Raw genomic sequence first — 27,868 nt, 5'->3', positions numbered from 1 at the left:
AGTGTCCATCAGTAAACGAATGGATAAAAAAGCAGTGGTACACATACACAATGGAGTACTATGCAGCTGTGAGAAAGAAAGATCTCTTATTCTTTGAGACTACATGGAGGGACCTGGAAAGTATCATCCTAAGTGAAACAAGCCAAACAGAGAAAGACAAGCATCATATGATCTCACTTATTTGTGGAGTATAATGAACATAACAGTCTGAGGAATGGGGTAGTCCCAGAGACATGGAAGTGGGGTACAGACCGACAATCCCCAGAAGAGGGGGTGGTGGGGGAGAGATAAACCACAGAAGTTATATGCATAAACAATGGACATGGACAACAAAGCTGGGGACAGGGCAGGGAGGGAGGGGGAGAGGGGAATCAGTGGGGGGGGGGAGAAATATCTGTAAAAAAATTAATTAATAAAAAAATAAAAATAAAATGAAGTGTCAGAGCGGTCTTTTCAGGGTGCCACGCCTGCAGCTCTCTCAGATGGCCAGCTATTTGATTAATAAATGCTCATACAAGATTCAGCCTTGTCTCTGCTTATTGGCTTTGTGGTGACAGGCTGTAACAGGCCCCTTGTGTGTCCCATTTCAAAACTGACAACTCCACCAGGATGGTGAGTGGGATTTTTCCTGGGTAAGTACCAGGGATCCCGCTGGCTGCCTGAACTTGGGGTTCCCGGGGCTGCAACTGGGACTCTTCCTTGCAATGTTGCCAGGAAATTTCCTTTCGAGTCCTCTCTGGTTCTGGCAATCCTCCTCATTTTGCTTAAGTTGAGCTGAGCATTTTTGGGGGGTTGGTTGTTTGTCCTGTCCGTCTGGGTGAGCCTGATCAGCTCCCAGTTGCAAGAGACCCCGCCACTACCCAGTCCTTGCCTGGTCTCTGAATCCCACTGGCTCCAGGTCATAAAGACCCCGCTCTGTTTCAGTTGGATTCCAGGCATAAGGCATCTGTCTGGTATTCTGTCTGGTTTTACAGATAAAAGGGCACAGTAAGCCATCAAACTTTTATCTCTCTGTTGTGCATACCTGTAAATATTATATATAAGGATGTTTTTGTGGGTTATTATTTAGTGTTTTCATTGCTTGGTTTAATTCGTTTGATCTTTTAGGAACTTGCTTTGATCAATGCTGTTTTATAACTCATTTGCTTTCTTTTCTTTGCCTTAAATTTTGTTTTTATTTCCATGTTGAAACAAGCGTCTTGGTCCCAGTTCCATCAGAGTCCATTAGATCCTATTTTAGCTAACTGATCAATTTAAGTCAATGACTAATTAGAAATGTTTTGCAAAAGGTCTGGTAAATAGGAATAAGATCTCTTATGTACACGCTTTCATGTTGTTACATCATAAGGATTCTACTCAGAAAGAAAAATATGGGAAAATAAATCTTTTAAGTGCTCCAAGTCCGCCTCTTGAGGACCAGAGCTTCAGAGATGCCTCTGCAGGCTGCAGAAGGGGCGGGGAGCACTCCTCCTCTGCAAAGGAAAAATGGGACTTTTACATTCAAGCCCCTGGAGGCCCGGGAGCTGCTGTAGTCCTGGGAATAAACCCGAGGCCGATTATCTCCCCCACTTTTTACCCAGCCTCCTGAAAGTGGTCAAGGACACTAGATAATTAAATAGCTCACTTTTAAGCACACTGAATAAATGATTCATGTTATCTCTGTTATGCCTCCAAAAAATTGGATTATATTTGCCAATAAAATGTCCTGTTCTGAAAGTTATGAAATGTGTTCATAAATTTACCAATTTAAAAAATGTTGCCCTGTCCGGTTTGGCTCAGCAGTTAGAGCGTCGGCCTGCGGTCCAGAGAGACCCGGGTTCAGTTCCTGCTAAGGGCACGTACCTGGGTTGCAGTTTGTCCCTGGCCCTGGTTAGTCGTGCCGGTTAGTCGATGTGTCCCTTTCACGTCAATGTTTCTCTCTCTCTCTCTCTTCCTCTTTCTCCCTCCCACTCTATCTGAACAAAAAACAAAAAAAAATGTTCTCGGGTGTGGATAAAAAAATAAAGAATGTTAATTGCTTGCTTTAAGCATATGGTGTTGTTAATAAAAGGTGTTAAGTTATGGCAATATATTTTGAAGAAAATAGGGAGGATGTCGGTTGTTCTAAAGCTGCTTATTTCTGAATGAGTTAAGAAGAAACAAACTAAAGGAAGCTAAGAAAGTTGCAGAGGGTTTGTGTACATTGCAGAATAGCCATGTAAGTCACAAAGATCCTTGTAAGTAGCAGAGGGTCTGTACAAGTTGAAGAAGGATTGTTTAGAGGGACGGAGCAAAACAAGAAAGAACTGAGGAAGTAAAATGGTGAGAAAGGATATAAAGAAAGGAATGTGTATATTACAAAAAGAAAGGACCAAAGAGAGGGATATAACAGGAAGAAAGGATATTGAAGTAGTACTCAAGAGGGGAATAGAAATGGAAAAAAAAGAAATAAGAAAGAAAAAGAAAAGGCACATAGATAGATAGTAAAGTAGAGTAGTAATTTTAATGACAAATGAAAAGGCCAGGAAGCTCCCTTTAATTTTCTAAAACCAATTGTAATTTTCCCACAGGAACCCCAGGTACAATTGATAGTGGGGGAACAAATTAATTGATTTCTTAGTCTGATATACTTTCATTTGTAATTCTGTTCTCTTAAAATGTTATAAGTCTTGATTTGGCTCTTTGATAGAAATTGTGTTTCACTAGAAACTATAATACAGTTCTAGATATTAGACTTCAGTTAATTATCTGTAAAATTTTGTTTTTAACCTATGAACTAGATTGAATCCTGAATTTTTCTAGTTTTCTGAACTTATTTAGCTATAACCCCATAACTTCCATGGAAATGGAAGAAAACTTGACCATGGGGAAATGTAACAGTGGGAATTGTAACCCACCCACCAATCATTCGACACTGTTTCTGTAAATGCTGACTATTCTCCAGTTCTAGGAACCGGTTAAGCTGTTTGCAACAGGTTAAGCTGTTTTGACATCATGGAGAGATTTTCCTACAGACCCTGGGAAACTGAGGAACATGTTACAAGGAGAGCAGGCCCTGAAGATAAGGCCGCCCAGAGCTCAGATCAAGGACAGAACTTATCTGAAGTGAGATGGTGGTTCTGGAACTAATCTTTGCAAAGACAATGAAAAAAAGGGCGGACCCTGGGAACTCACTAGCTATAAACTTTTCCCCACCCACTAGCCCTACATAAGAGTTTGTTCAAAATGAAGTGTCAGAGCGGTCTTTTCAGGGTGCCATTCCTGCTGCTCTCTCAGATGGCCAGCTATCTGATTAATAAATGCTCATGAAAGATTCAGCCTGGTCTCTGCTTATTGGCTTAGTGGCGACAGACAGTAATGGATCCGTTTTGTGTCCAGTATTAGCAGGACTCACCTCATGGTAATATTAGGAGAAATACAGAAATAAATATATAAGAAAACATGTAGAATAGACTTGTCACCTACATTAAGTGTTCTCTGTGGGTCAGCAATTATTATTTTAATAATAAATAATTAACATGTCAGAAGGGATATGGTCAAGACTACAATTAAGGCATACAGGTGCTGTTGACCCTGTCCCCATAGTGGGGTGACTGAAAGCAGAAAAATGTAGTCACTGGGTCCAGAAACAAAGTATTATGGAGCCAAGAAAGAAATCAGAATCTCCTAACCCCCTTCTTACCCTAACATCACACTTTCTAATCCAAAATTATATCTGTAACCCCTGAGAGGGACGTGGACGTGTTCCAAGGTTTCAGAACAAACCATGAGAGGTTGGCTTGGTTTCATATGTTAGTTCCAGAGCGATAATTTTTCTTGTTCCTGTGCTGTGATTAATTTTTCCTTCAGCTCAATTTGGCTGCCAGGAGATCATCCAGAATTATGGCAAAAGCTGGATGTGGGGTCCTTCCCATGTGCCAGGCACTGTTGTAGAAGCTTTTGCAACTACCCACTCAGCCATCTTTGCCTTTAGGAAAATGAATTTTCTAAAGGAAAAGCTTGCTAATTTTATAATGAGAAGAATTCTTAATGAAACCATAGGAACACTTAGCTAAGCAAATGAAGTTTGTGACACGGCATTAAAAAAATCGCTAAAGAGGAATTTGAACCAGAAGCCAAGGAGATTCCTTGAAATTTGAAATTACATTCTCAGTAATAAAATGTCACACCTCCTGTGTCCCAGTTCTTACATCTTCCAGCCTCCCTGTATCAACGTTTACTGTAATTACTCTCTTTGGTTACTGGGAATTGTAAAGCTTGTTGAATTTAAGCGTCACCTTCTCTGTGAGATCTGAACTGACTACACTACTTGACACTGACGCCCTCCCTGGGATTCCCCATTCTGCTCTTTTTTTTTTTTTTTTTGAGGCACACTTCATCCAACACACTATATATTTCACATATGCATTTTGTTTATCATCTGTTGCCTCATTTTCATGACCGGTATTTTCATCCTTTTTCTTCAATGCTGTGTTCCTGTCTTCTACAACAGTGCCTGGCACGTGGGACGGACCCCCACATCCAGCTTTTGCCTTCAAATGAGGACTAGAAAATGTCCCTGTGATGCATTGTATACCATGAATTTGCATATGGAGCCCTTGCATGAATGGAAGCACCTATGTTGCAATATATGTGTGGGTATATCTATACAGTTATATACAGGTATATATAGATATAGATATATACAAATTAGACTCAAGAGCATCTAAGTGTCCTTCTGCAACTTAGCAACTGTATGAGCCAAAAATATAAAATGGGCTGTCAGGAACATGTTCCAATGGTCTTATTTTTCATTCATCTAATATTTTTATCTTTAATGAATAAATATATCTTCAATTAGCTGTCAGGCTGTGTATTCTACTTCTCTAGGGGATGTGTTCCAGCGCAATTGTACATGGAATCTTTAAAAATCAAGTTAAATATTAAAGAGTAGGGAACCTCACTTCTTAAATCTGTTCTGTAATAAGTATTTTTTGGTAAAGCACAGATTTATTTGCAACTACATGCTTTATTTGTCACATCACATTTTGGCATGTAAGGTTTCTTAAATCAATGAACTGAGGCAGACACACTGGATATAGACTCTAAAGGCTCAGTTCTGTGCCAGGCAGATGATTGATGAGAAGTGGCCCCTTTAGGAGACTTGCCTGGTACGTGTAACCACTAGAGAATTAAGATGAAAGGGAGATTGCAGGTCCCTTAAAAGCAGAGACCAATTCTCATTCACCTTTGTCATCTAGAGTCTAGCACAGGCATATTTTGGGCATGCAATACTTATTTATAACTGGATAAAAACAAGAGTAAACAAATGATCAGGTGCTAAACAAGATTTTTAAACAGTCTATAATGCAGTGAAAATTCAAACAAAAGAGGTCACTGGGGACAGCTTCATGGGGGAGACAGGACAGGAATTATATCTTGAAAGAAACTAAGGCTTCAAATGCTAGAAAAAGGAGTAAACAAGTTAGAGGAGTAATTTCAACCTGTACATTTATCACTTAAAAGGATTTTGAGCATCAATTTCCTACATATGTGTGTGTGTGTGTGTGTGTGTGTATATATATATATATATATACACACATATATATAATTATACATATTTTCTATTACACTAACATTATAAAAGACTCAAATACATAAAAATAAGATTTTAAAATAAGAATTAAAAATGAAGTCAAACATATTTTAAATTATCTTTTGTTTCTTAACAACATATGATTATTTATATTGAGCACACATCTACATTTCAAATAACCTTCTTGATAATTAAAAAAATTTTGGATACGTTCTAGTCATATTGAATTAAATGTAGGCACCTCCCAATATGGCTGATGAAGAGTTCTGATAGGTACAGGAAACATGTCAACTAAGCCATTTTCTTGTTATTCCCTCTTGCCTCCATTATTCATATTGTCGTTCATCTTCAGTTTCTTTTAAGTCACTGGTAAGAGTTAACTTCATTAAAACTAGGTAACACTGTCTACTTGTCTGACTAGGCACATTAGCTATGAAACACAATGAAAGATGCCCTGAGTAAGCAAACGAGGGAGAGTGTCTTACGGAGAGGAGGCACATTTTGGACACCAGTTTGATATGTGGCATCATCTGACGGACAGATTGAGGGTGCCATTGACCAGGCCTCTCCTGTGCAGGTAGAGTTCGTGAGTCACAGGCTTGGAGACTGGCCAGAGAAGGACACTAAGTTGGGAAGGGAAAATGTGTGGGATCAGATTATTAATGGTGGTTAAGAGGTTTGGACCTGGCAAGATAGGTTAATGAGACTATTTACATATTTATAAGAAAGAAGTAACAGGAAAAAAGTTTTACTTTAAAACGGTTTTCCTGGGCTGGCCAGTGTGGCTCAGTGGTTGAGCATTGACCCATGCACCAAGAGGTCGCTGGTTTGATTCCCAGTCAGGGCACATGCCCAGGTTGTGGGCCCGATCTCCAGTGGGGGGCATGCAGAAGACAGCCAATCGATGTTCTCTCTCATCGATGTTTCTATTTCTCTCTCCCTCTTCCTTCCTCTCTTTCTAAAATCAATAAAGAAAAATAAAATAAAATAAAAGGTTTTCCTGGAAAACAGGAAAAAATAAATAAAACCTCAAAGAAGAGGATTCAGAGGCACTATGAAGGAAACTGTTTAGCTTCAGCTAGCTCTCTAAGTAAACTCCCACAGAACTTCAGTCTGCAGATCACAGGACTCTCGTTTTCTTTTAAAATATAGAATTTTGCTCTTCATTGTTCTTTTTTCGCCCTAGATTTGTTGAGGCATAATTGACAAGTTAAATTATAAAATATTTAAAGTGTATACTGTGCCCTGGCTGGTTTGGCTCAGTGGCAGAGCATTGGCCCGCTGACCAATGAGTCGCAGGTTTGATGCCGGCCAAGGACATGTACCTCATTGCGGTTTGTCCCCGGCGCTGGTCAGGGTCATGTGGGACGCAACTAGTCAATGCATCCCTCTCACGTTGATGTTTTTCTCTCTCTCCCTTTCTCTCTCTCTCCCTCCCTCCCACTCTATCTGAACAAATAGAAAAATATCCTCGGGTAAGGATAAAAATAAATAAAAATAAAGTGTACAATGTGATGATTTGATATACGTATACATTGTGAAAGGATTCCCACATTGAGTTTGTTATTAACATATCCATCACCTCACATATTTTAGCAGACGTCAGTTACACAGTACAATGTTATTAACTATAGTTACCATGTTATACATTAGGTCCTCAGACCGTATCATCTTATTACTAAAAATGTATACCCTTTTATTCTCCCTATTTTCCCCTTCCCTCGGCAACCCCTTTTCTAGTCTCAGTTTGTATGAGTGTTTGTTTGTTTTAGATGTCACATATAAGTGATACCATGCAGTATTTGTCTTTCTCTGTCTGGCTTATTTCACTTAGCATAATGCCCTCCAGTTTCATCCATGTTAATGCAAATGACAGAATTTCCTTTTCTTTATGGCTGAATAATATTCCATTGAGAGTGTGTATGTGTGTGTGTGTGTGTGTGTGTGTGTGTGTGTGATATGTTACATTTTCTTTAACCATTTATTTGTCAATGGAAAGTTGTTTACATGTCTTGGATATTGTGAATAATGCTGCAATGAACATTGGAGTGCAGCTCTCTCTACAAGATACTGATTTTGTTTCTTTTGGGTATATTCCTAGAAGTGGGATTGCTGGACCATATGGTAGTTCTATTTGTAATTCCTTGAGGAGCGTTCATACTGTTTTTCATAGTGGCTTTCCTAGTTCAGATTCCCACCAACACTTGTACATGTTCTTGATTGTTCTTGGCAGGAGAGAGCCAGGAGCTGCCTGCCATTCCTGGTGAGTCAGCTGGCCAACATGGAGCATTCATTTCACCACATTCTCCTGCTGGAGATTAAGAGCATCACAGACACGTTCTCCTCCATCCTGGGCCCTCAGAGCAGAGACATCTTCCGCATGAGCAACAGCTTCACTGCCATTGCCAAGCTCCTTGCCCAACAACTGGAAACCACCAAGCCCAGAAGTGGCAGGTGAGCAGGAATTACTGTGGCCTCAGGAATCTGTCCAGAACCCAGAGAGTAATAGCACAGACAGCTACACTTTCTTTTGCAGGCATGAAACTTCCCAAAGAAAGCCAAACCCACTATCTCAACTGAGAGTAACTTCTAAATAAGTTATGACACTTGCCAGAACATTTTCTAACCATGGGGTACTCTCCAACACCATCCCTCAAGGTATTCACAGTCAGAGTATGTGACAGGGTTTTAGTAGAAGTGTATACAATGAGCTATGGAGCGTGAGAGACATACTGACCAACAGTCAGGCAATTACAGAGTGTTTCACAGAGAAGGTGAACTTTAAGTTCATTCCATATTTATTGAGTAACATCCATGTGCCAAGCATCTGTGTAGATACTAGAGTAAGTTGCACAGGATGAATGAGTAACCCAGGTAAGAGTAGAAAGGACACTGCAAATAGAACGGACACCCCTGGTGTACAAGGATAAAGAGTTCAAGAGTGTGTGACCAGGACTAAGGAAAAGCAGCTGGTTCAATGTAGCAGGTTCAAGGTCATCAGTGTAGGGTAGGAGAGGAAGCTGAAAAGTTAGGGCAGAGGCAGATTATCAGATGTCTTACACGCTGTGTCAGGAAGCAGGGGGCGTGACCTGTAAGCAGCATGGAAGCTTGGAAAGATTTTAATCCAGGAAATGATCATAGCTCCTAGCCCAGTAATTACCACATTGTAAGCACTCAAAAAATATTTTCTCACCAAAGGACTAGCTGAATGAAGAAGTAAGTGGCCAACATTGTGGAGCACTGAATGGATTTGGCAGGAGCAGCAGGCTGGCAAGAGAGTGTCCAGGATGGTAGTGCTGGAAACTTAACAATAGGCTCCTTCGATTGAGGTTGGTGGTGGGGAATGTAAGAAGCTGGGGCAGATCATTATAATGAAAGAGCTCGGGGTTGAGAGGAAGTGATCACTAGTAGGAGGTATGGTGAGGAGAAGGGGAGCAGAGTGGATGAAACCTCCAAAATATCTAGCTTGAACGACTGAATACACATGGAAGATGATGTTGATAGCCAATCAAAGAGGCAGCTGTGGAAAGAGGGCAGCCAATCTAGAAGGGTCTCAGCCCACTCTACAACAGTAAGTATTATCTGGCCAAGATGGTCAGCAGGGTGAGCAATAGCTCTTCATCTGAGGAAGACTAATTGCAAGTGCCCTTTTCCTCTACCCATAGTTTTGATTGAGCATGTAAAAACTTGTTGTTACCTGGTTCAATGTAGAGATGCCCATAAACTAGGGTTTCTAACTCTGGTACTATTAAAATTGGGGCTAGATAATTCTTGGCTGTGAAGCTGTCCTGTGCATTATGGAATATTTACCAGCATCGTTGGCCTCTACCCACTACATGCTAATAGCAACCCTCTCTTTCAGTTGTGACTACCACAAATGTCTCCAGACTTTACTAAATCTCTCTGAGTTGAAAACCACTGCTATCTATATATTCCATTAAAAAAAATAGCACTTTCACAGACCTATGACCTGCCTAGCAACAGCCCAAACACCACAGCATCCAAGAAATCTAGAGCCATCCATGAAGGGATGATTTGTCATTTATATGCAAGCCCAAAGTCACTGCTGGCCTATTTTCATGGTGTGGTTTTGGAAATTTGTTGAGAGTTTCTACAGCTGGTGCTTGGGGGAGCCATTTTGTATTCTGCCCACAGCCGGGCTGCTATTTCTTCTTCCAGTGATGACTAACATCTGGATCAGCTGTGAACGCTTAGGCACATGTTCTGGCCAGCCGCTCACTCATTCTCTGTTGCCTCTACAAATGCAAAGTTGCAAGAGGCCAACTGACATCTGTGAGATTATATGTGTGAAAAAGGTTTATATAAAGGGAAAACATGTTATACAAGGGTATTACATTAGGCATCCTAACAGGAAAATTGATCCCTAATAAGTAAGCCCAATCTAATAAGCAATAAATAATTTCCCCACGAAAATAAGAATTTAGCAGGTATGTAGATAGGAGGGAAAAAAAGTCTCACTATCAAAATATGAGTCCTCACATGTGAGAATGCATTCAAGTGTCTCCTCCCCTTATTATTTTTCTGAGAAAAAGAAAAGACACAGAGGAAAATTAAATGTGAAGAGATAAAAGGTCACCAGTCACCTCACGTACCACCACCACTGCCACCGTCACCAGCTCAGCCTCTTCAATTCAAAATACTTCACCCAGTTCAACCATCACTGTCAATCTCCTTCTCATCGAATATAATTATTCGGTGGGAACTTCAAAACGCTGGTGTGGACAGCCAGCCTTTTGTATGAACTACTCATCCTCTCTGGGATGGTTGCTAAGGCGTCTCTCCCAACATCTTTTCCCTGAATAGCCTTCATTGTGACCATTTAGCTTCAGTAATTTTAATCTGTGACCCCCAAAGCAAAAGGGTCGACACTTTTGTCTAAAGCATCCAGCAAAGTCTGATCCTTACAATCGAAGGGGAAATAAATAAGTGAAGAGAGCTTGAAAGAAAATTAAAGATGATAAAATTCAAAACAGATGTCATCTAATTTGCAAATCTGACACATAGCCCAGCAGGCCAGATTTTAGACTTTAGGCCAAACTACAAAATAATCAAAAGAAAAACAATTAGCATCCTAGAGAGAAGGAAAAACGAAAGCAGAGAGGAGCCTGCTTTGTGCACAGTGACTCTCAGTGAACTGGGTGTGCTTTATTAACCGCAGCAGGTAAACACACTTGCACCTTTCTTGTTCCTGTGTTTTAGAAAAAAAATGTTTATATCTAAATAATAAACCAACAGAGGCTAAAGCACAGGACAGCTAAGCAAAGCATCTAGATTTTGAAATTAATTCTGGAGAAGCAGAGGGAACAACAGGAGTTGTGGATTGAAAAAGAGAAGGTGTTAACATAGGAGGAATGGTTGATGCAATTGTGAGTCTTCAGTAGCCTTCTCGGCATCCACTATCCACTGAACCATTTGCCTGTGGGGCCCTGGGGGAAGCTGGGGAAGGACAAGGCGACTTCTGGCGACTGTGCGCTGGCTGAGCACCGTTGATCAGAAACTCGAAGGTGCCTTTGCCGAATGTGTGTGGTGCCGGGAAGGCTGCTCTAATCAGGCCCCATTGGAGTTGAGGACAATTTGTCACAGGTGGTCTTAGTAGGAGGTTCAGCTCAGGCCCCAGTTGGGGATGGAAACTTTGAGGGATGGAAATTGTAGAGAGAAAGCGGGGGGGGGGGGGAATAGGAGAAGAGAGACAAAGTAGGGAGAAAGGACAGCGATAGGACAGACACAGGGGAAGCCGCCGAGGGAAGGTGCAGCCCTGAGTCCCAGCAACGGTGGGGACTGGGGGCGGGGCTGACAGTGTCCTCAGACTCAGCTTTCGATCTCTAGCCAAAGCCACCAAAGTCATGGGGGGCCGGGGGGCGTTGCTTATAAGAACAGGTTTCAAACAAAGGGTGTGGTTAAAAGTTTCCCAAACCCCTGGCTTGGCTAGATGGGTGATATGTTCTTTTGCTGATTTGGTGATGATGGTGCTAGTAGTGGTGAGATGTTGTGTTTATTTTTTTGTTTTGAAGAATCAGGCCTCAAAAATTTTTTTAAAAGGAGAATGAAAGGTAAATGATAGTCAAAACCAATTGGGTAGGAATAAATCTGATTTAGGTACACAGAGACGACAGATGGAGGGAAAGAAATAAACATTGTGTGGCCCTGGCTGAGTGGCTCAGTTGTTTGGAGTGTCATCCTGTACACCAAAAAGTTTTCGGGTTTATTTCCAGTCGGGGCACACACCTAGATTGTGAGTTCCATGTCTGGTGGGGGTGCATATGGGAGGCAACTGATTGATGTTTCTCTCTCTCTCAAAAAGTCAATAAAAATATATCCTCAGGTAAGGATAAAAAAAAAATTGAGCCCTGGCTGGTTTTGCTCAGTGGTTAAAGTGTCAGCTCATGGACCAGAGTCTCAGGTTCGATTCCAGTCAAGGGCACATACTTTGGATAGAGTTTGGTCCCCGGCCCTCGTCGGGGTCATGCAGGAGGTAGCCAATCAATGTGTCTCTCTTACATCAATGCTTCTCCCCTCCGCCCCACTTTATCTGAAGATAAATGGAAAAATATCTTCGGGTGAAGTAAAAAAAACAATTAATTGTGTCAGGGAGAATGAATGAAAAACACAATAAGGAGATCATGTTCATAGGAGAATGGCTCCAGGAAATCTGCCCTCCTTGGAGCAGCCCCAGCGTTTTGGTTTATCCTAAATTTCATGCAACGAACATCAAAGAAATGGATGACAAGGGAGCCAGGGATTGAAGTGAACATACGGCCCTAATGTGCAGACCAACAGCGTGGCCTGCAAAGACCCTTTGCCACCTGTCATTCCAGAGTTCCGATCGTGAGGTCCTGGGAGTCACCTCAGAACCTAGCCCTGGGTCACGTACAAGCCGTGAGGGTGCCGCCCTGGCGAGTCCATGACAGGAACTGCGGAGAGCAGGGAGCGCGGTTCTCAGCAATTTTGCAAGGAAGACTGTGTTTTTAGATCTGATCAAGCTTTTAACTAGCTCCTACCACATGACAAATTCTGTGCTAGGGTCTTTTACTGTTCTATTGTTTAATCCTCACAGCAACAAAGTCCTTAAATATATGCAAGGGTTATACAAAGGCATAATGGAATAAATCTTGGAGACAGGCAAGAACAAAATAAAATTCTCTACCCAGTCCCACACCCTTCTAGGTCTATGATAGTACTCAGAGCAGGAGTGTGAATGCCCAGATACCAGCTCACGGAGTTTCCCTTGGTTTCTTCCTTCAGTGTAGTCCAGTGGATCGATCCCACATTTTAGTGGGGACGGGACTTACAGTGTTCACAGTACATCACACATAATTCAAAGGAACTCTAAAGGAATGTCTAGGTTGACTTTGCCTTTTCATTCCAAAAGTGATACCTCACTAATCCTTATCATTACCTTCTAGAATGCCCTTTATGTGCCTCCCTTCCCACTAAAGGGTGCCCTTCACCGAAATTCCACTTCCCCGTGAGGTCTTCCCCACTCACCTCTGCCCATGGAGACCTTCTGTCCTCGACTTAGTGCAGCTCAAACTGCTTCTCCACTTGTCCACACTCACAGTCCTCCTTGAGTGTCAGATATCTTTCCTCGTGCCCCTCCAGCCTTCCCCAGACTTGAAAGAGCTCATATTCACAAACTTTGTTCAATGGAAAGAAATTGTCTTAAAAGCGCATACAAGAACTCCCACCTTTTTAAGCAAGACATGTTTATACAAAGAGAAATTGATTCTTTGAGAGCAACTGTTGGCTCAGGGAATGAACATGAAGAGGTTCAGGGCCATAATTAAAAACATGCAATGTTCTGGTCAGCATTGCCTCCTGCTTAGAAAAAGCTAAATGGAATTTTGCCCCACCAAGGTAACCAGGGTCTTAATAAAAAATAAGTATATCTTTCCAATCGAGAGAGGTCTGTGCTGGCCACTTGTATAAAAGGAACATCATCACAGTCATTTGCGGCAGTCACTGCAGCTATTGTTATTCCTCCTTGCATAGTGAAGGGAGGCAGGCTTTCGGGTTTTTGCCCCTCTTCTTACTGAACAGGTTAAGTTTGACATATGGTACCATTTACGTTCCATCTGTTGTTCATTTACTCTGCCATTTGTCCTTCCTTAAAGCTGCATTTATGGTGATGTGAGGGTCCGTAAAGGTATTTTAGGAATTCGTTTATCGGCAAGAGATGTAGGTGGGAGACATCATTATCAGCTTTGGAGACAGCGGAGGAAGCCCGGGAAGTGTGAGGCCCCGAGGGGCTGACTCCGAAGCCGGACCGAGAGGGCTGGGGTGGGGGCAGGGCAGCCCGCCAGGAGAGAGCAGCACAACCACAGCTTTGCCAGGGGAGCCGGGCCCCTTTCCTGTAACACAGCGGCGTTCAAAACACAAGACACACCAACAAGGAAAGCGGCTTCTCACCAGGCTCTATGGCTCGCTTTCCCATCACAAACAAGACAGGAGCGCCAAGTCTTTCGCCAGGAAGAAAGGGAAAGTGAGTGCGCTGTGAGCAAAGAGGCGAGAGGGACCTGGCCCCCAAACCCACTGTTTGCTGTCTTGTTCCCCAGGTGCTCCTTGTTGGTATCAATCATAGACGAATGCTGAGGCTGCTATTTGCATGACATGTCCCGAGCTTTGAGCGCCTTTTCAGTTTCGGTTAAAGGGAATGCCGAAATTCACCTGTCACGTCACTGGGAAGGGTTGCTCAATGCTTAGGTGTCCGTGCTGTTCTGGTGTCTGTTCCTACAGGATGTTACTCAAAAATACGAGGGTACAATGATTCCTGTTGGTTACTGCACTGTCACCAGTCCCAGAATAAGTATTTCTTATCCCTGGGGTAGATTCAGATGCAACCAGAACCAAACACCTAGCGAGAGGCAGTGGGAGAGGGGCGTGAAGTGGGTGAACTCGAGGCAGAGTTCAATGCTGGGTTTACTAATTGACCTTCAGTAAGTTCTTCAACATCTCTGTGCCTCAGCTTCCCCCTCTGTAATTGGAGAGAGTAATAGGGCCTGCCCTGCTGGGTGATGAGGGAAGCAATACCTGTAGCAGACTAGCCCAGAGAGCACCTGTGCATAGAACACCCTCAGTAGATATTAGTAGCATCAGTGCTCTGTTCCAGGTGGCCATTAGAGTAGGTGATCTCTCTTAACATGTCCATTAGACCACAGCCACTCAAAGTGTAGCTCGGGAACTAGCCCCCATCTGCAAACTGCTCCTTACCAGCGGCACCAAGGGTATTGCAGAGCCTGGGACTGCTGTGGCCGTTTGACATGGCCGCGCGGGCTTACACCCTGTGTGTCTTTACTTTATTCATTTTACTTCTCTGGTCATTTGTTTTTACTGTATTTCACAAAGATATTTCTCTGTGACATATGAAAATTAAAACAAAAAACAAGAAATGGGTGTTTAAGAAACATTGCCTTAGCTCCTCGACACAGCTGAGCCTGGAAAAATCTCAGGGCTTTCTTTAATAACTAATATTTTGCTCCCCAAACTTTCCTTTGGGACCTAAAGGAAGAGACTTAAATAATGAAAGGTAATGAATATGCAACATGACAACCATGATTTAGATACAGCTGTTGTGGAATTAGCTCAGCCGGGGGGGGGGACGGTCCTAAATGGTTCACACTTCTCATCAGGCAAAAGGTGGACTTCGTGTTGGTTGGCGGACGGAAGGCTGTCAGCCAGACATTGCTGTGGGTGGGGGCTGAATTCTAGGTAGACTAGGAATTGTCTACATACACAGGGTTGTATGTAGAGTTCTAGCCACAGCTCAGCCATCAGTGTGTTTGACTATATTTTCCCATTTCTGGGTAGCTATTCTACCTATTAAAAACAGGGTAAGGTATCATATTTGGGGTGGAGACGTATGAAAGGTTGTACCAAAAAGGTAAAATTAACCATTTCCCTGCTCTTTCAGCCTCAGAAGCTGGAGAGTGACACATGAGAGCTTTTGTCCTCTCCAGGGCGGATACCCCCACCTTAATCCCCACAGTCAGCCCCTGTGACCTGCTCATGTTCCCAGACTATAAAGTTAGGCTAGAAAAAGAGGAGCGTATTATTTTCACAGTTCCCAGCCCTGATTCAAAGTGCTCTCGTGATATTAGCACTTTCCATTGTTACACCCTTTATAGCTAACAAGAGACTTGTGCCACACCCAGACGGCCATTCCTTAGGGTCCAGCAGCTTTCTGTTCCGGCTGCTGCCCATCCTGTCTGTCCATTCTAGTCTCAGGGATCTCGACTGAAGATCTGGGGGGGACTTCCGAACAGTATTGATCAGTGGCAAAATCTGACAAGGTACCTTTACCTCAAAATTGATAAAGACCTAAAAGTCTGAGGATGCCAAAACTATGGCACGGGCACTGCACACACCGTGCACCAACTGCAAAGATGGCACACGTTGTTGTAAGTCTCACTGCCCTGCAGAGTGAGTGAACCCTTAGCTCTGGTTTGATCGAGGGAAAGGGCCCCTGCCCTGGTCCACTTCAGATTCTGCTTCCTCATTGTCTGGGCTGGTGCTTCTCAAAGCTGCATGGGCCAGTGGGGCATCCGAGGGTGTGTTAAGATGCATATTCTAATTTGGTAAGTGTGGGCAGAGCCTGAGATCCTGCATCTCCAACAACCCCAAGGTGATGCTGATGTCCAGTGCTTCCACTTTGAATAGTGAGGGCAGGGACTTTGCACCTTTTGCTCATTCTTTTCTCATGTCTTATTCTCCCTCATGTTGGCTGAATGAAAAGTGAACAAATAACTGAGCATCTGCATTTGAGTGGTCATTTCCTCCTATCGGAGCTTTGAGACTTTTATTGTGATTGCAGGGGTCTCTCTCTCTCTCTCTCTCTCTCTCTCTCTCTCTCTCTCTCTCTCCTTGCTCAGAATTCATAGATGAAGTACAGAGATTTTTTTAATAAACTATTTCCACATCCTAGTTCTTGTTTGCTCACGCAGCAGAGAGGATCGCAGAGCTTTAGTGCATGCTCTGTGGGATGCTGTAGTGGCAGGAGGGACTAGGTTCAGTATCACAAGTTCAAGCTGCCATCTTTTAGTGTCAAATGTCCACACTGGGCAGCAGCCACCCTGGTTTTACCATTTGACTTTTCCATGCCTGTTCTGTATGGACTACAAAGTCAAACCCATTATCTTACATAATGCTTTCAACGATCTGGTAATGCAGTGTCATTAATCCCATTTTAAATGACAATAATGAGACATGGAGTCATAAAGGGTTTTGTCACATCCCTGATAAACAAGATGCTAGAGTCATGAACCTAGGCGTTTTCATGCTTCCCGGCAACCATCTCCCTTAGAAATCCCTTTTTAAAATCTTGTGTGAATGACACAGACCATAGTCACTTCATTTGAGCAAAGTTCTCTCACATTCTGGTCCCCATATCACTGGGCTCCTAATGGCCTCTGCTCTTACCCACCAAGCAGGGCTGAGGCAGAATTGAGTACCAAGAGCCCAGACTTACCATTGTCCTTTCCTTTAGTATTCGAGTGTAGTGGCCCAGCAGCATGGCTCACTGCAGTCCCCAAACACACGATAGCACTGTGGAGCTGGGGAGTCATCTCTCTTTCTTACGGTGAGTGATGACCTATGAATTTGCTGAAGAGTAAGGAGCATAGCATCCTGGGAATTTAGACCTCTTACGTGGATTTGATCCATTATGTTTACCTACTTCTCCTCTAACAAGCTTAACTCTGCAGGAATACATATCCTGGACATGGGACCATAAGCCAAGCTCTTGAAACATTAACTAATATTATTTTGCTTTGATTTAAGGAGCCAGGAAGAAGCTGCCAATCTCTCCACATCTGCCAGCTTTATAGTCTCATCTCCCAGCGTAGTGAGAGCAGAAAGCTGCCCAAGGGCCCAGGGGAGACCTGTTCGCACAGAGGGAGGTAATTAGGCTTCCCCTGGGCATCCCTAGAGGTATTTTTTAAAACTTTACTTTGGCAACAGAGACCAGAAATCGTACAGGCTGGAAATCATCTGAGTCTCTTGTAATGTGGCGTGTTGAGTTAAAGCCAAGTTAATATTTAGGGGATTATAGAACTCTGACAAAGATTTCCGTAAAATTACTTCTGGAGTTAAAAGTGACAAATGGAAAAGAAATAACAACCCCAGCCCACTGGCCCCACCCCCATCAGGACCAATGGCTCCACCAGCTCTCTCACATTTGGGATGCATTTCCTTGCTCTAGAAGGAATGTAGGGTTTGGACGAATTCTCCCCAATCTTTTAAAATATAAAAACCAAGAGGAAGAGAAGCGAAGAAGCAGTGAATGTTTACTATAAACTCAAACTTTTATCTAACAGTTGCTGACCTGCCAACCTACTGGAATCGTAATTTGCCCCAGGATAACTGTGTGGCAAGCCCAGGTGGAATGATGGCCAGGGGTAGAAAGTTCTCTTTGGCCAGTCTTGCAGCTTTGGTTGCCTCAGTGACTCCTCATCACTACCCCGTCCCCTGAGTCCCGTGTTATACACATTTCCAAATCATGAAAACAATGAAGATTGTGTATAACAAAACCTTTGTGGTGAGAATTCTACTCATCAGCCTTGTATCTAGAGGTCACTTTTCTGGTCCAGATATTTTATGGTTGCTTTTTCACTCTTCTTTGGCCCTTTGCAAATCTCGTTTTACTCCTATTCTTGCTCCTTGTTTATCTCCACATTTGATATTTATCTAATGACACCCCAGCCCCCATGGACCAGGAAAAGTAGCCAGCACCTCCGGGCATCCGGCAGAAGTCGAGAGGCTGGGGACAGAGGGGGAGAGACCCCATGGACCAGGAAAAGTAGCCAGCACCTCATGGCATCCAGCAGAAGTCAGGAGGCTGGGGGCAGAGGGGGAGCAAGCTGGCCTCAGAAATCCAGGTGGTCTCAGTCAGTTTCTTCCGCAGACACCTCAGGTGCCTGTGTGTACCAAGCACTGTGCGAGGCCCAGGGGAACGAGGACGAGCAGTACAGGTCCCTGTCCACCAAGCGGCAAGGGTTTACCAGGAACAAGGTTGCCACATTGAACAAATAGAAATACAGAACACCAGTTACATTTCAGACAAAGAGCAAATAATTTTTAGTATAAGTATAATCATTAGTAGAGTGTAATACATTTTTACATTGTCCATTAGGGATATACCAAATACTTTCAAAAATGTTGTTTAGATGAAGTTCAAGTTTGGCAGGGTGTCCTGTATTTTACCTGGCAACCCTACCCAGAGACACCTGCCCTGCCCCTCATGGTGCCGGTGGACATCCGGGATAGCTCATAACTTCTCTCGTGCCCACACTCCCCTCCAAGGGTGGCTCTAGGCACTGTGAGGGAGAAAGAAGTCATGGTCCCAGCTAGGAGAGGTCTGCCCCACTCAGGCCATGGTGCTCACTAACCAACACCTGGTACCCGAAGACGGGGCAGAGAAAGGGGGCTGAGCGACTGTCCTTCCCTAAAGTCTGATGGGACTGCATTCTCCGGGCCATATTTCCCCCTGGGATACGGAGTATTGACCAGCCTGTGTGCCAGCCACCGATGTTTCCTTTATACATTAACACAAGGTACAGACAGGGCAGATTCAATTCCAAAAGAACAACAGTAAGAAAAACAACGAATAGTAATGGTACACCACAACGCCCATTGACCGCCTGTCGTGTGCTGGGGACGGTGCCTCACCCCGGCTCTGGCATTTCATCTTCCCAACGGACATGAGTCAAGTACAGTATGGCCCCATTTTAGAGTGGGGAAAGAGTACGACAAACAAAAGAAAGATCTCCATAAGTAGGAAATTTTTATTTTTGAAAAATTAGAAACTGATCTAATAAATTATCTAGGAAGATTTATTATAAACACGTGAAACTTGACATTTTGGAGGTGGGAAATGTTTTTTGTTTTTTTTTCTTTTTTTCATTTAGCCCTAAAGGGACAAGAAGAGACTAATTAGGGGAAGTTAGATCAACCAGAATAAGAAAGGGGACGGGGACAGAGGGAGGGAAGGGTCAGAGCAGGGCGGAGCCAGCCGCGGAGCTCTGGGGACTCACCCCTCCCCCTCCAGCTCCAGCGGCCAGGACAGTGAGACGTGGTCCCTCTCAGCGGGAGGGCGGGAAGCAGCCCCTGGGGCCCCAGGTAGCCTGGATTTTGGGGTCCCAGTCCCTAGGCGTGGCCAGTGGCCTCAGTTCAGCCCTAGCCCCTGGTAGTGCTGGAGGAGCCCTCTTCAGGCAGAGCTCAGAAGGCTGGCAGAGGCCCCACCGCGTGCTTCTACTGGGCCCAGGGAGGCTGGGAACAAGCCGGCAACGGAGAGGAACTGGAGCCCGAAACCTCCCTCCCTCCCCACCTGGGGCAGGTGGGAAGAAACAGTAGCGGCTTCTGGCTCCAGGCCCACCCTGACCCACAGTGACCAATAAGGTACAGTCACTAGATCACTAGGACCACTCACAGACACTGGAGGTGGAGGTTGTTTGCTTTAAAAACAGGTTACATTCTCCTACAAGCAGGAACTGTGGCCTCAGTAGGGGAGCCTGTGCCCCGGCAGGGAGGGAGCCGGAGACCCACTGCCCTGAGCCAGCTTCTTCAGTCTAATACCCTGCTGACCTGCAGTGCTTGCCGTTGGCCAAACCCAACCTAATAAGTAAATAAATAAAAAGCTATTATGTACAAACAGAAAACTAGTAAATTCATGAGAAATTATTCCTTTGGTAATTCACATGGTTTGACATTTAAAAATTTACATAACCGTCAATATCTGATATGTGCATATAGGGGTGTACTTTGTACTTCACAAATTTTTAAGTTTTTATAATCCCAGCTATAGAATTTCCAAAATAAGTTTCTTGGAACCTACTCACATTTCAAAACCAGAGAAATAGAGAGAAAATAAATACTACACAAATTTCTCATCTTAAGAGGGTTTCTTGGATCTTTTAACATTAACCTTGGTAATCATCATAGTTTGTAAAATACTATCCAATGATAGCACTGTCTTGGTTTATTTGTAATAGGGAATGAAACCATTTCTGGCGAGGGGATATCCAGCCTCCCATCTGTTTGGGGGCAGCCAGTATCACACATGTGTCAGAAAAAGAAACATGTTCATGATTAGCCTTTATTCCCATGTACTGATTCTTGAAATCGACTCATGCATGTTTCAGTCAAACATGGCATGGATAATAAATTTTGCGTCATGTATGAAAAAACCATAGGAAGCCTATAAAAATTATATTAAAAATGTATTCATATTTTCTTAGCAATAGCTTACTAGACAATAAACAATGCCTGGTTACCTAATGGATGATCTGCTGTTCTTCCCAGCTTACACCATTAACATCTGTCCCTGGCTGGCCTACAAAAAGGATTTCAACCATTGAGGACCCCAAACTATGAACCCTCCCTTGAGGCCAGACCCCTCTCTCGGCCAACCACAAAAGCTGCAGGATCCAACCCTGCCAAGCAACCTTCCCCAGTGCTCACCAAAGACACGGCCCAACAGTGGGTGAAATGTAACTGGAAAAAAACCCAAAACTGTTGTCAGCCCTTTTGCTTTGGTTTTCCTTTAAAAACTCAGCACCAAAGAAACAAAATTGGTCCTGCCGATGTGGCTCAGTGGTTGAGCTTCGACCCATGCACCAAGAGGTTGCCAGTTTGATTCCCAGTCAGGGCATGTGCCCAGGTTGTGGGTCCGATCCCCAGTGGGGGGCATGCAGGAGGCAGCCAGTTGATGTTCTCTCTCATTGATGTTTCTCTCTCTCTCTCTCCTTCTCCCTTCTTCTCTCTCGCAAATCAATAAAGAAAAGAAAATTTATTTTTTAAATAAAAAGAAACAAAATTGCAATTTCTCACCCTCGCCTAACTACTCTCCCAGGTTTACTTAGAGAAAAATAGCCATGTGTTTGCAAAGGCCAGGATGTTTCTGTAAGTTTGAGGCCCTTTCCTCAACCTCTAGGAAAAAATGCTAAAAAAGCCAAGCAAATAAATACACACAGACAAAGCAACAGAATCATTAAGCCATCTCGATGAATGGACTTCTAGGGATTATTAACCCTTGTGTTTATAAGGAAAGAATTGATACTAACCCCACATGATATGATTGATAGTGATTGTTAAATTAAAATTAAAATAGCTCTAGGCTGGCTCATATTAGAAGGCAGGTTAGGAAAGATAAATGCAGACTCATTTCTGTAATCAGTCAGCACCTTAGTGAGCATCAGTGAGCTATTTCTGCAGCTTATCAGTAGCTCCTACTCTACCTAGGGCACTGTTTGCCCTTAGAGAGATTCCAGAGTTATTCCACAAACAGCTCCTGCCTTAGAGGAGGTAATTTTAATGACCCACAGAGTATTTTATAAATTCTGCTATAAAACATACTTGGAACTATTAATATCGTTCATGGAAAATCTCTTTTATCCAACATTAAAATTCAGTAAGATGTTTCTTGCTTTGTAAGATGAAAGAATCAAACTGATTTCCATAAAATTAACAAAACCATGAGTTTACATAATCCATTTGAAATGTTCTTATTCTGTCAATTTCAGTCCAAACAGATCAGCACATGTAAATTCTCTAGAAAATGTCTGGCATGAATTTCATATGACAGCCATGCTTTCAGAGAGCTGGATAAGAATATGGTAGATGACCATAAAAACTGCTTTCTGCTCAGAATCCTTCAAAGTATTTCTAATACAAAGTTGACATAAACATTAATGTTTCTAAAATTCTGGCGATTAAGCTATAGAAAAAATTTCAAAGACCGATGTTCATAGTTGTTACTCAATAAATATTTGTTAAATAACTAATAAAAATGTATCAGGTAAGGTTTTTAGTTTTGAATAAGAAGCAGTTTAGAGAGCAATGCTGTTCTGAAGGGGATGTGTGATCAGCATCTGCTGCAATGATTTTTATTCCTTTAGGGGGAAAACAAGCACTGAAGTCGAATTCCCTGAGAAGCTGGAAGGACCCCAGCTCACCGCAGCTGAAAATGAAGACCATGAAAAGCTCCAAGTTAAAATACAGGCGTTTGAAGACAAAATAAATGCTGAGAGCAATACCCCTGGATCTATCAGAAGATATAGTTTGGGCCAAGTTTCCAAGGAAGAAAAAAAAGACGTTAGATTTAGCAGGTATAAATTTTGCTTGGCTGGTTTTTTAAAGTATGTAATTTATGTTTGCTATTAGTTTTATTATCACACTGTTATGGGGTGGTTTTTAAGTATCTTTTACCTATAGTCACCCCAAATTCCATCCTTTCATAAATAAAATGTGCTTTACAGTGCTTTAATTATCCAAAGAAGCTCACTATTTATTTTCTTATTTATTTTTGTTCATCCTTACCCGAGGATATTTTTCCATTGATTTGTAGATAGAGTAGATGAGAGACGGGGGGGGGGGGGGGGGGGGGGGGGGCGGGGGGGGAGAGAGAGAGAGAGAGAGAGAGAGAGAGAGAGAGAGAGAGAAACATCAATGTGAGAGAGACACACTGATTGGTTGCCTTGTAGACATCCCTGGTCTGGGGATCGAATCGGCAGCCCTTCCATCTGAAGGCCAACGCTCCAACTGCTGAGACAAATCAGCCAAGGCAAAGCTCACGTTTTGTTCTGTTTTTGTTTTTTTAAGAGAGAGAATACAAATGGGAAACAAACCTATGACTTACTCTTTAAAAACACTTTTTAAATTCTATAGATGTTAAAAAATAAAAAATTATAGATGTGCTACTATTGAGAATGCCTTATCAAAAGCTTCTCTCAATTTCTGATGAAAAAGCTAAAGCAGAAGTAGAAAAAACAATATAAATATGTAAGTCCAGTTTTGCCATGAAGTTGATTTTTAAATCTTTGTTTTGAGAGGTGATCTAGATCTTCAAAAGTTTGGCTTATTACGTAGCTGGGTGATCTATGTTTTATCAAATCTGTTAATAGCACCGATTTTCAGTTTCATGCTCTGGAGGAAATAACTTATGCTGCACTGTTATTATTCTTTCGTTTCCTTGTCTGTGGATGGTAGCTCTTTATGACCGCAGCCTTCCCTTTGTTTGTATTGTAGGTCAAAGAGCCTGGCTTTGCACACTGTGCTCACAAAGGGCATGAGTTCGGATGATGGGGAAGTTGTTGAGAGTGGAGATTTGCCAGCCAGCATCTCTCTTTCAGAAATAGACTCACTTAGCCAAGGAAACAAGTCACCCTTCAAGGCAGACACTGATGGATCACAGCTGGGAAATTCTTCAGTTTCACACCCAAGTATTATACATGTAGAATCAGAGAACCTGCCAGAAACAGTAAGAAAAAACTACCAGGAAGAAGCTCCCGAGATGACTGTAAGTCCTGTGGAATACCAGGACAAGCTCTACTTGCACTTGAAGAAGAACCTCAGCAAAGTGAAAGCGTATGCTGTGGAAATCGGGAAGAAGATTCCCGTCCCTGATCAGTGCACCATTGAAGGTGAGTGTTCTGAACTCTCCAAAGTTGAGAAATTTGAGACATCACTGGGGAGAGGGGGGAAAAAAAAAAGGCTCAATATGACATAAATTGCATTTCCTGGATCTTTTGCAAAATAGATCATTTTGAAACACCACTACATTATTTTAATTCTCCGCCCCCTAATAAGGTCAATCATCTTTTTATTCTAATTTGAATCTATTAAGTGCCTTGATTTTTTTGAAACTCAAGCTACATTGTTTTTGGTTCCTGTCCTTAGTACTTAGAAAAATCCTACAAAGGGGTATGTAACCCCCAAAGCAGGCTCTAGGGTAGGGATCTGGCCAGAGGCATTTTTCCATCCACATAACATGCAAGGGAGCTACACTGAGCATTGGACTCCAATAGATATTTCTTCCATTCATTCAACAAGCACTTATGAAGCAGCTATTATGTGCCCGGTGCTGTGTTAAAGATTTAGCTTTGTGTGAGATTCACCTGTAACCCAGAGACACAATCCCTGACCTCTTGAAGATTAGAGAAAGAAAAGAACAAAATCACAGTAGGGGGTGGTGTAGGTCAGGAGCCAGAGGGAGTGTGAGCTAGTCAGAAAACAATGAACAATGTGAGAAAACCATGTCAGGGGTCAGGACCTCTTGGCTGCACATTTTAAAAAGGTGCCCAAAAAGCTCAGTAAAATGTTAACGACAGGATCAGTAACAATGTCTTGCCAAGCCTAATTGGAGACGAGGCAAGTCGTCACATTGATCATGTCTTTATTTACAGCTTTTGATATTTTGTTGACCATGGACATTTTTTTATTCATTTCCATTTTTTTTTTAATATTATTTATCCTGAGTATCAAATTTTCTGGTGCCTTCTTACATTTTGTGCCCTAACCCTGTCCATGGGAAAGATGATGGGTTTGAGACCCAGGTACTAAAACTGGCAGAGTGCCCGGGGCAGGCTCACCCTCTGGTCCTGTGTTAAACAGGTTTGGATGGCTGCAAGGCACTGTCCAGCCAATTAGATCCTTCCCACAATCATTCTTAGGCAGCAGGCATATTCTTCCCTTGAGATTCAGACAAAAGTCATAGCCCTCTCCTTGCATGTGACATTTTTTCACAGCCTACAGTCCTCACTGAAAAAAAGTCAGGCAGCCCATCTTCCAGAAAGAAATAAAGTTGACAGTGACTCCAGTTCATATTCACCCACCTATGACCATCATCCCCTTCCAGGTTTAGGAACCAGGAGAGTTTTTCCTATTCTACTTTATACCCCTTCTCCCACTCCAAATCAGAGGACAGAATATATTCGCACACCATCAAAGGGAAGGGGGTGGTTCAAGGGTTTGGTAATGATGAATATTATTATTTGACATGTCTGTCTAGAATCTGACATTTTCAAGTGTTTACATTCATTTATTGATTAGACTTCTTAAAACTTTTTTTAAATGGTGAAAATAAAAGTGATATTGCTCACAGTCAATATAAATATTGGATAATTAAGCATACCAAGACTTGAAAATAGCTAAAATCAATAAAACTCGACTAACACAAACTCTTTACAATTGCCCGTTTCACTAATAATCTATGTATCTGTTCACAAGTTGAAGAATTTAATATAAGAGAGGTTAAATGACTTCCCAGTTTGACAAAGAAGGTGTATCAAATATAAAGTTAGCCACATTTCCATCTATAAGAATAGTTTCTGTTTTGGGGGTTTCTTGTTTTGTTGTAAATTTAGCCTAAAACATTAAAGATACACTATACGATGAAGTCCTGCAGAGTTACTTCAAGCATCTAGTTGTCAAACACATGATATTTCTTATTGCCTTGAATTATTTTGGGAATCTGAGACTTACCTAGGTGACTTGGGTGTTTTGGGGTTTTTTGGTGGGTTTTTTTTTCTTCAAAATATTGAATAAATCCATCATCTTTACTTAAAAAAAGAAGAAAATACTTTTGATGTTTTCTGTCAGGAATGACCTAAAACTGAGTATGTATAGTTTTAGATTGACCCTTTGGAATTCATACACATTTTTGTAATTTCCTGGATGTTCTTGGGAAATTTCTTGCACAGATATATGTGTGAGGGAAGGAAGATTTATATGACTCACTGTAAATATATTCACTAAGAAAGGCCTCATGCTGACTGCAAGGGACACGTTGTTATTATTTCAGAGATTGTGTAAACCATTCAGCAAAATGCCAACAGTCATCTGGGTGACACAATTTTGCTTGTTCTCATGAGTCCACTTGGCTCAATAATATCATGCTTCTTTCCTTAAAACTTCATTGAAGAAAGATTTAGGCTTAGACAGTGCTGTGTTCAATGTGTTGTTGCTATTTGGTTTTTCTTGCTAAATTATGCAAAAGTAATCAAGAAACAAAGGGAAGAAGTATAAAAATCATTTCCACAACATTAAAGGTAAAAAGACAATTAGCCAGCAGGAAACAAGAACCACAAAGGGTTAAATATAATTTTAGACTAGGGTTACAAAGTCCATACTATAAAAATATGACAAAACAACCCTTTAAGGAAGCTCTTTTGATATTGGTTAGAATCATATGCCCAAACTGATATTTGACTTCCTATATATTGACCTACAAAAACATCACCTTCATGTGGTTCAACTTAACACTTCAGTAATAAAGTGGGTTGATAATTATGTTCTTCCATAGAGTGGGTTGCCTTTCCATTTTGATGATTGTATCTTTTGCGTGCAGAAGCTCTTGAGTTTGATGAAGTCCCATGTGTTCATTTTCTCCTTTGTTTCTGTTGCCTTAGGTGATGTATCAGTGAAAATTCTGCTGCATATGATTTATGAAATTTTGTTAACTACAGTTTCTTCTAGGATTTTTATGAATTCATGAGTCACATTTAAGTCTTTTATTCATTTTGAGTTTATTCTTATGTATGGTGTAAGTTGATGATGGTCTAGTTTCATTTTTTTTTTTTTTTTTTTTTCATGTAGCTGTCCAATTTTCCCAACACCATTTATTAAAGAGGCTGTCTTTACTCCACTGTATGTTCTTGCCACCTTTGTCAAATATTAATTAAGTATATTGCCTTGGGTCCATTTCTGGGTTCTCTATTCTGTTCCATTGATCTATGTGCCTGTTCTTGTGCCAGTACCAGGCTGTTTTGATTGCAGTGGCTTTGTAGTATAACCTGAAATCTGGTAATGTGATCCCTCCAACTTTGTTCTTCTTTTTTAAGATTTCTGTGGCTATTCAAGGCCCTTTTTGATTCCATATGAACTTTTGAAGTATTTGTTCTAGTTCTGTGAAGTATGTTGTTGGTATTTTGATGGGGATTGCATTGAATCTATAGATTGCTTTGGGTAGTATGGACATTTTAATGATGTTAATTCTTCCAATCCATAAACAAGGTATGAAACACCAATCAGAAAGAATATATGCACCCTCATGTTTGTAGCAGCACTATTTACAATAGCTGAGATCTGGAAACAGCCCAAGTGCCCATCAGTAGACCAGTGGATAAAAAAACTATATACACAATGGAGTACTATGTAGCTGTAAGAAAGAAAGATCTCTTATCCTTTGAGACGACATGGAAGGACCTGGAAAGTATTATCCTAAGCGAAACAAGCCAAGCAGAGAAAGACAAGTATCATATGATCTCACTTATTTATGGAATATAATGAACATAACAGTCTGAGGAATAGGGTAGTCCCAGAGACATGGAAGTGGGGTACAGACTGACAATCTCCAGAAGAGGGTGTGGTGGGGGAGAGATAAATCACAGAACTTATATGCATGTATGCATGAATAATGGACATGGACAACAAAGCTGGGGACAGGGCAGGGAGGGAGGAGGAGGTGAGAATCAGTGTGTGGGGGGGGGGAGAAACATCTGTAACAAAAATAAATTAATTAATTTA

General features: G+C 42.1%; 1 protein-coding gene across 1 annotated transcript in view; it reads left to right on the top strand.

Annotated features, from left to right (window-relative positions):
- Positions 1–27,868, top strand: part of VEPH1 (ventricular zone expressed PH domain containing 1) — a 229,245-nt gene that overhangs the window by 107,974 nt on the left and 93,403 nt on the right. Inside the window, exons 7-9 of the mRNA XM_036242764.1 lie at positions 7,788–8,008; positions 22,462–22,671; positions 23,591–23,985. Coding sequence (XP_036098657.1) covers positions 7,788–8,008; positions 22,462–22,671; positions 23,591–23,985 — 826 coding nt within the window. The remainder of the gene's footprint in view (positions 1–7,787; positions 8,009–22,461; positions 22,672–23,590; positions 23,986–27,868) is intronic.

This window comes from Molossus molossus, unplaced genomic scaffold (assembly GCF_014108415.1).
Source record: "Molossus molossus isolate mMolMol1 unplaced genomic scaffold, mMolMol1.p scaffold_m16_p_5, whole genome shotgun sequence".
Lineage (NCBI taxonomy): Eukaryota > Metazoa > Chordata > Mammalia > Chiroptera > Molossidae > Molossus > Molossus molossus.
Note: the sequence above shows the minus strand (reverse complement) of the source record. Positions and strands in the feature narration are given on the sequence as shown.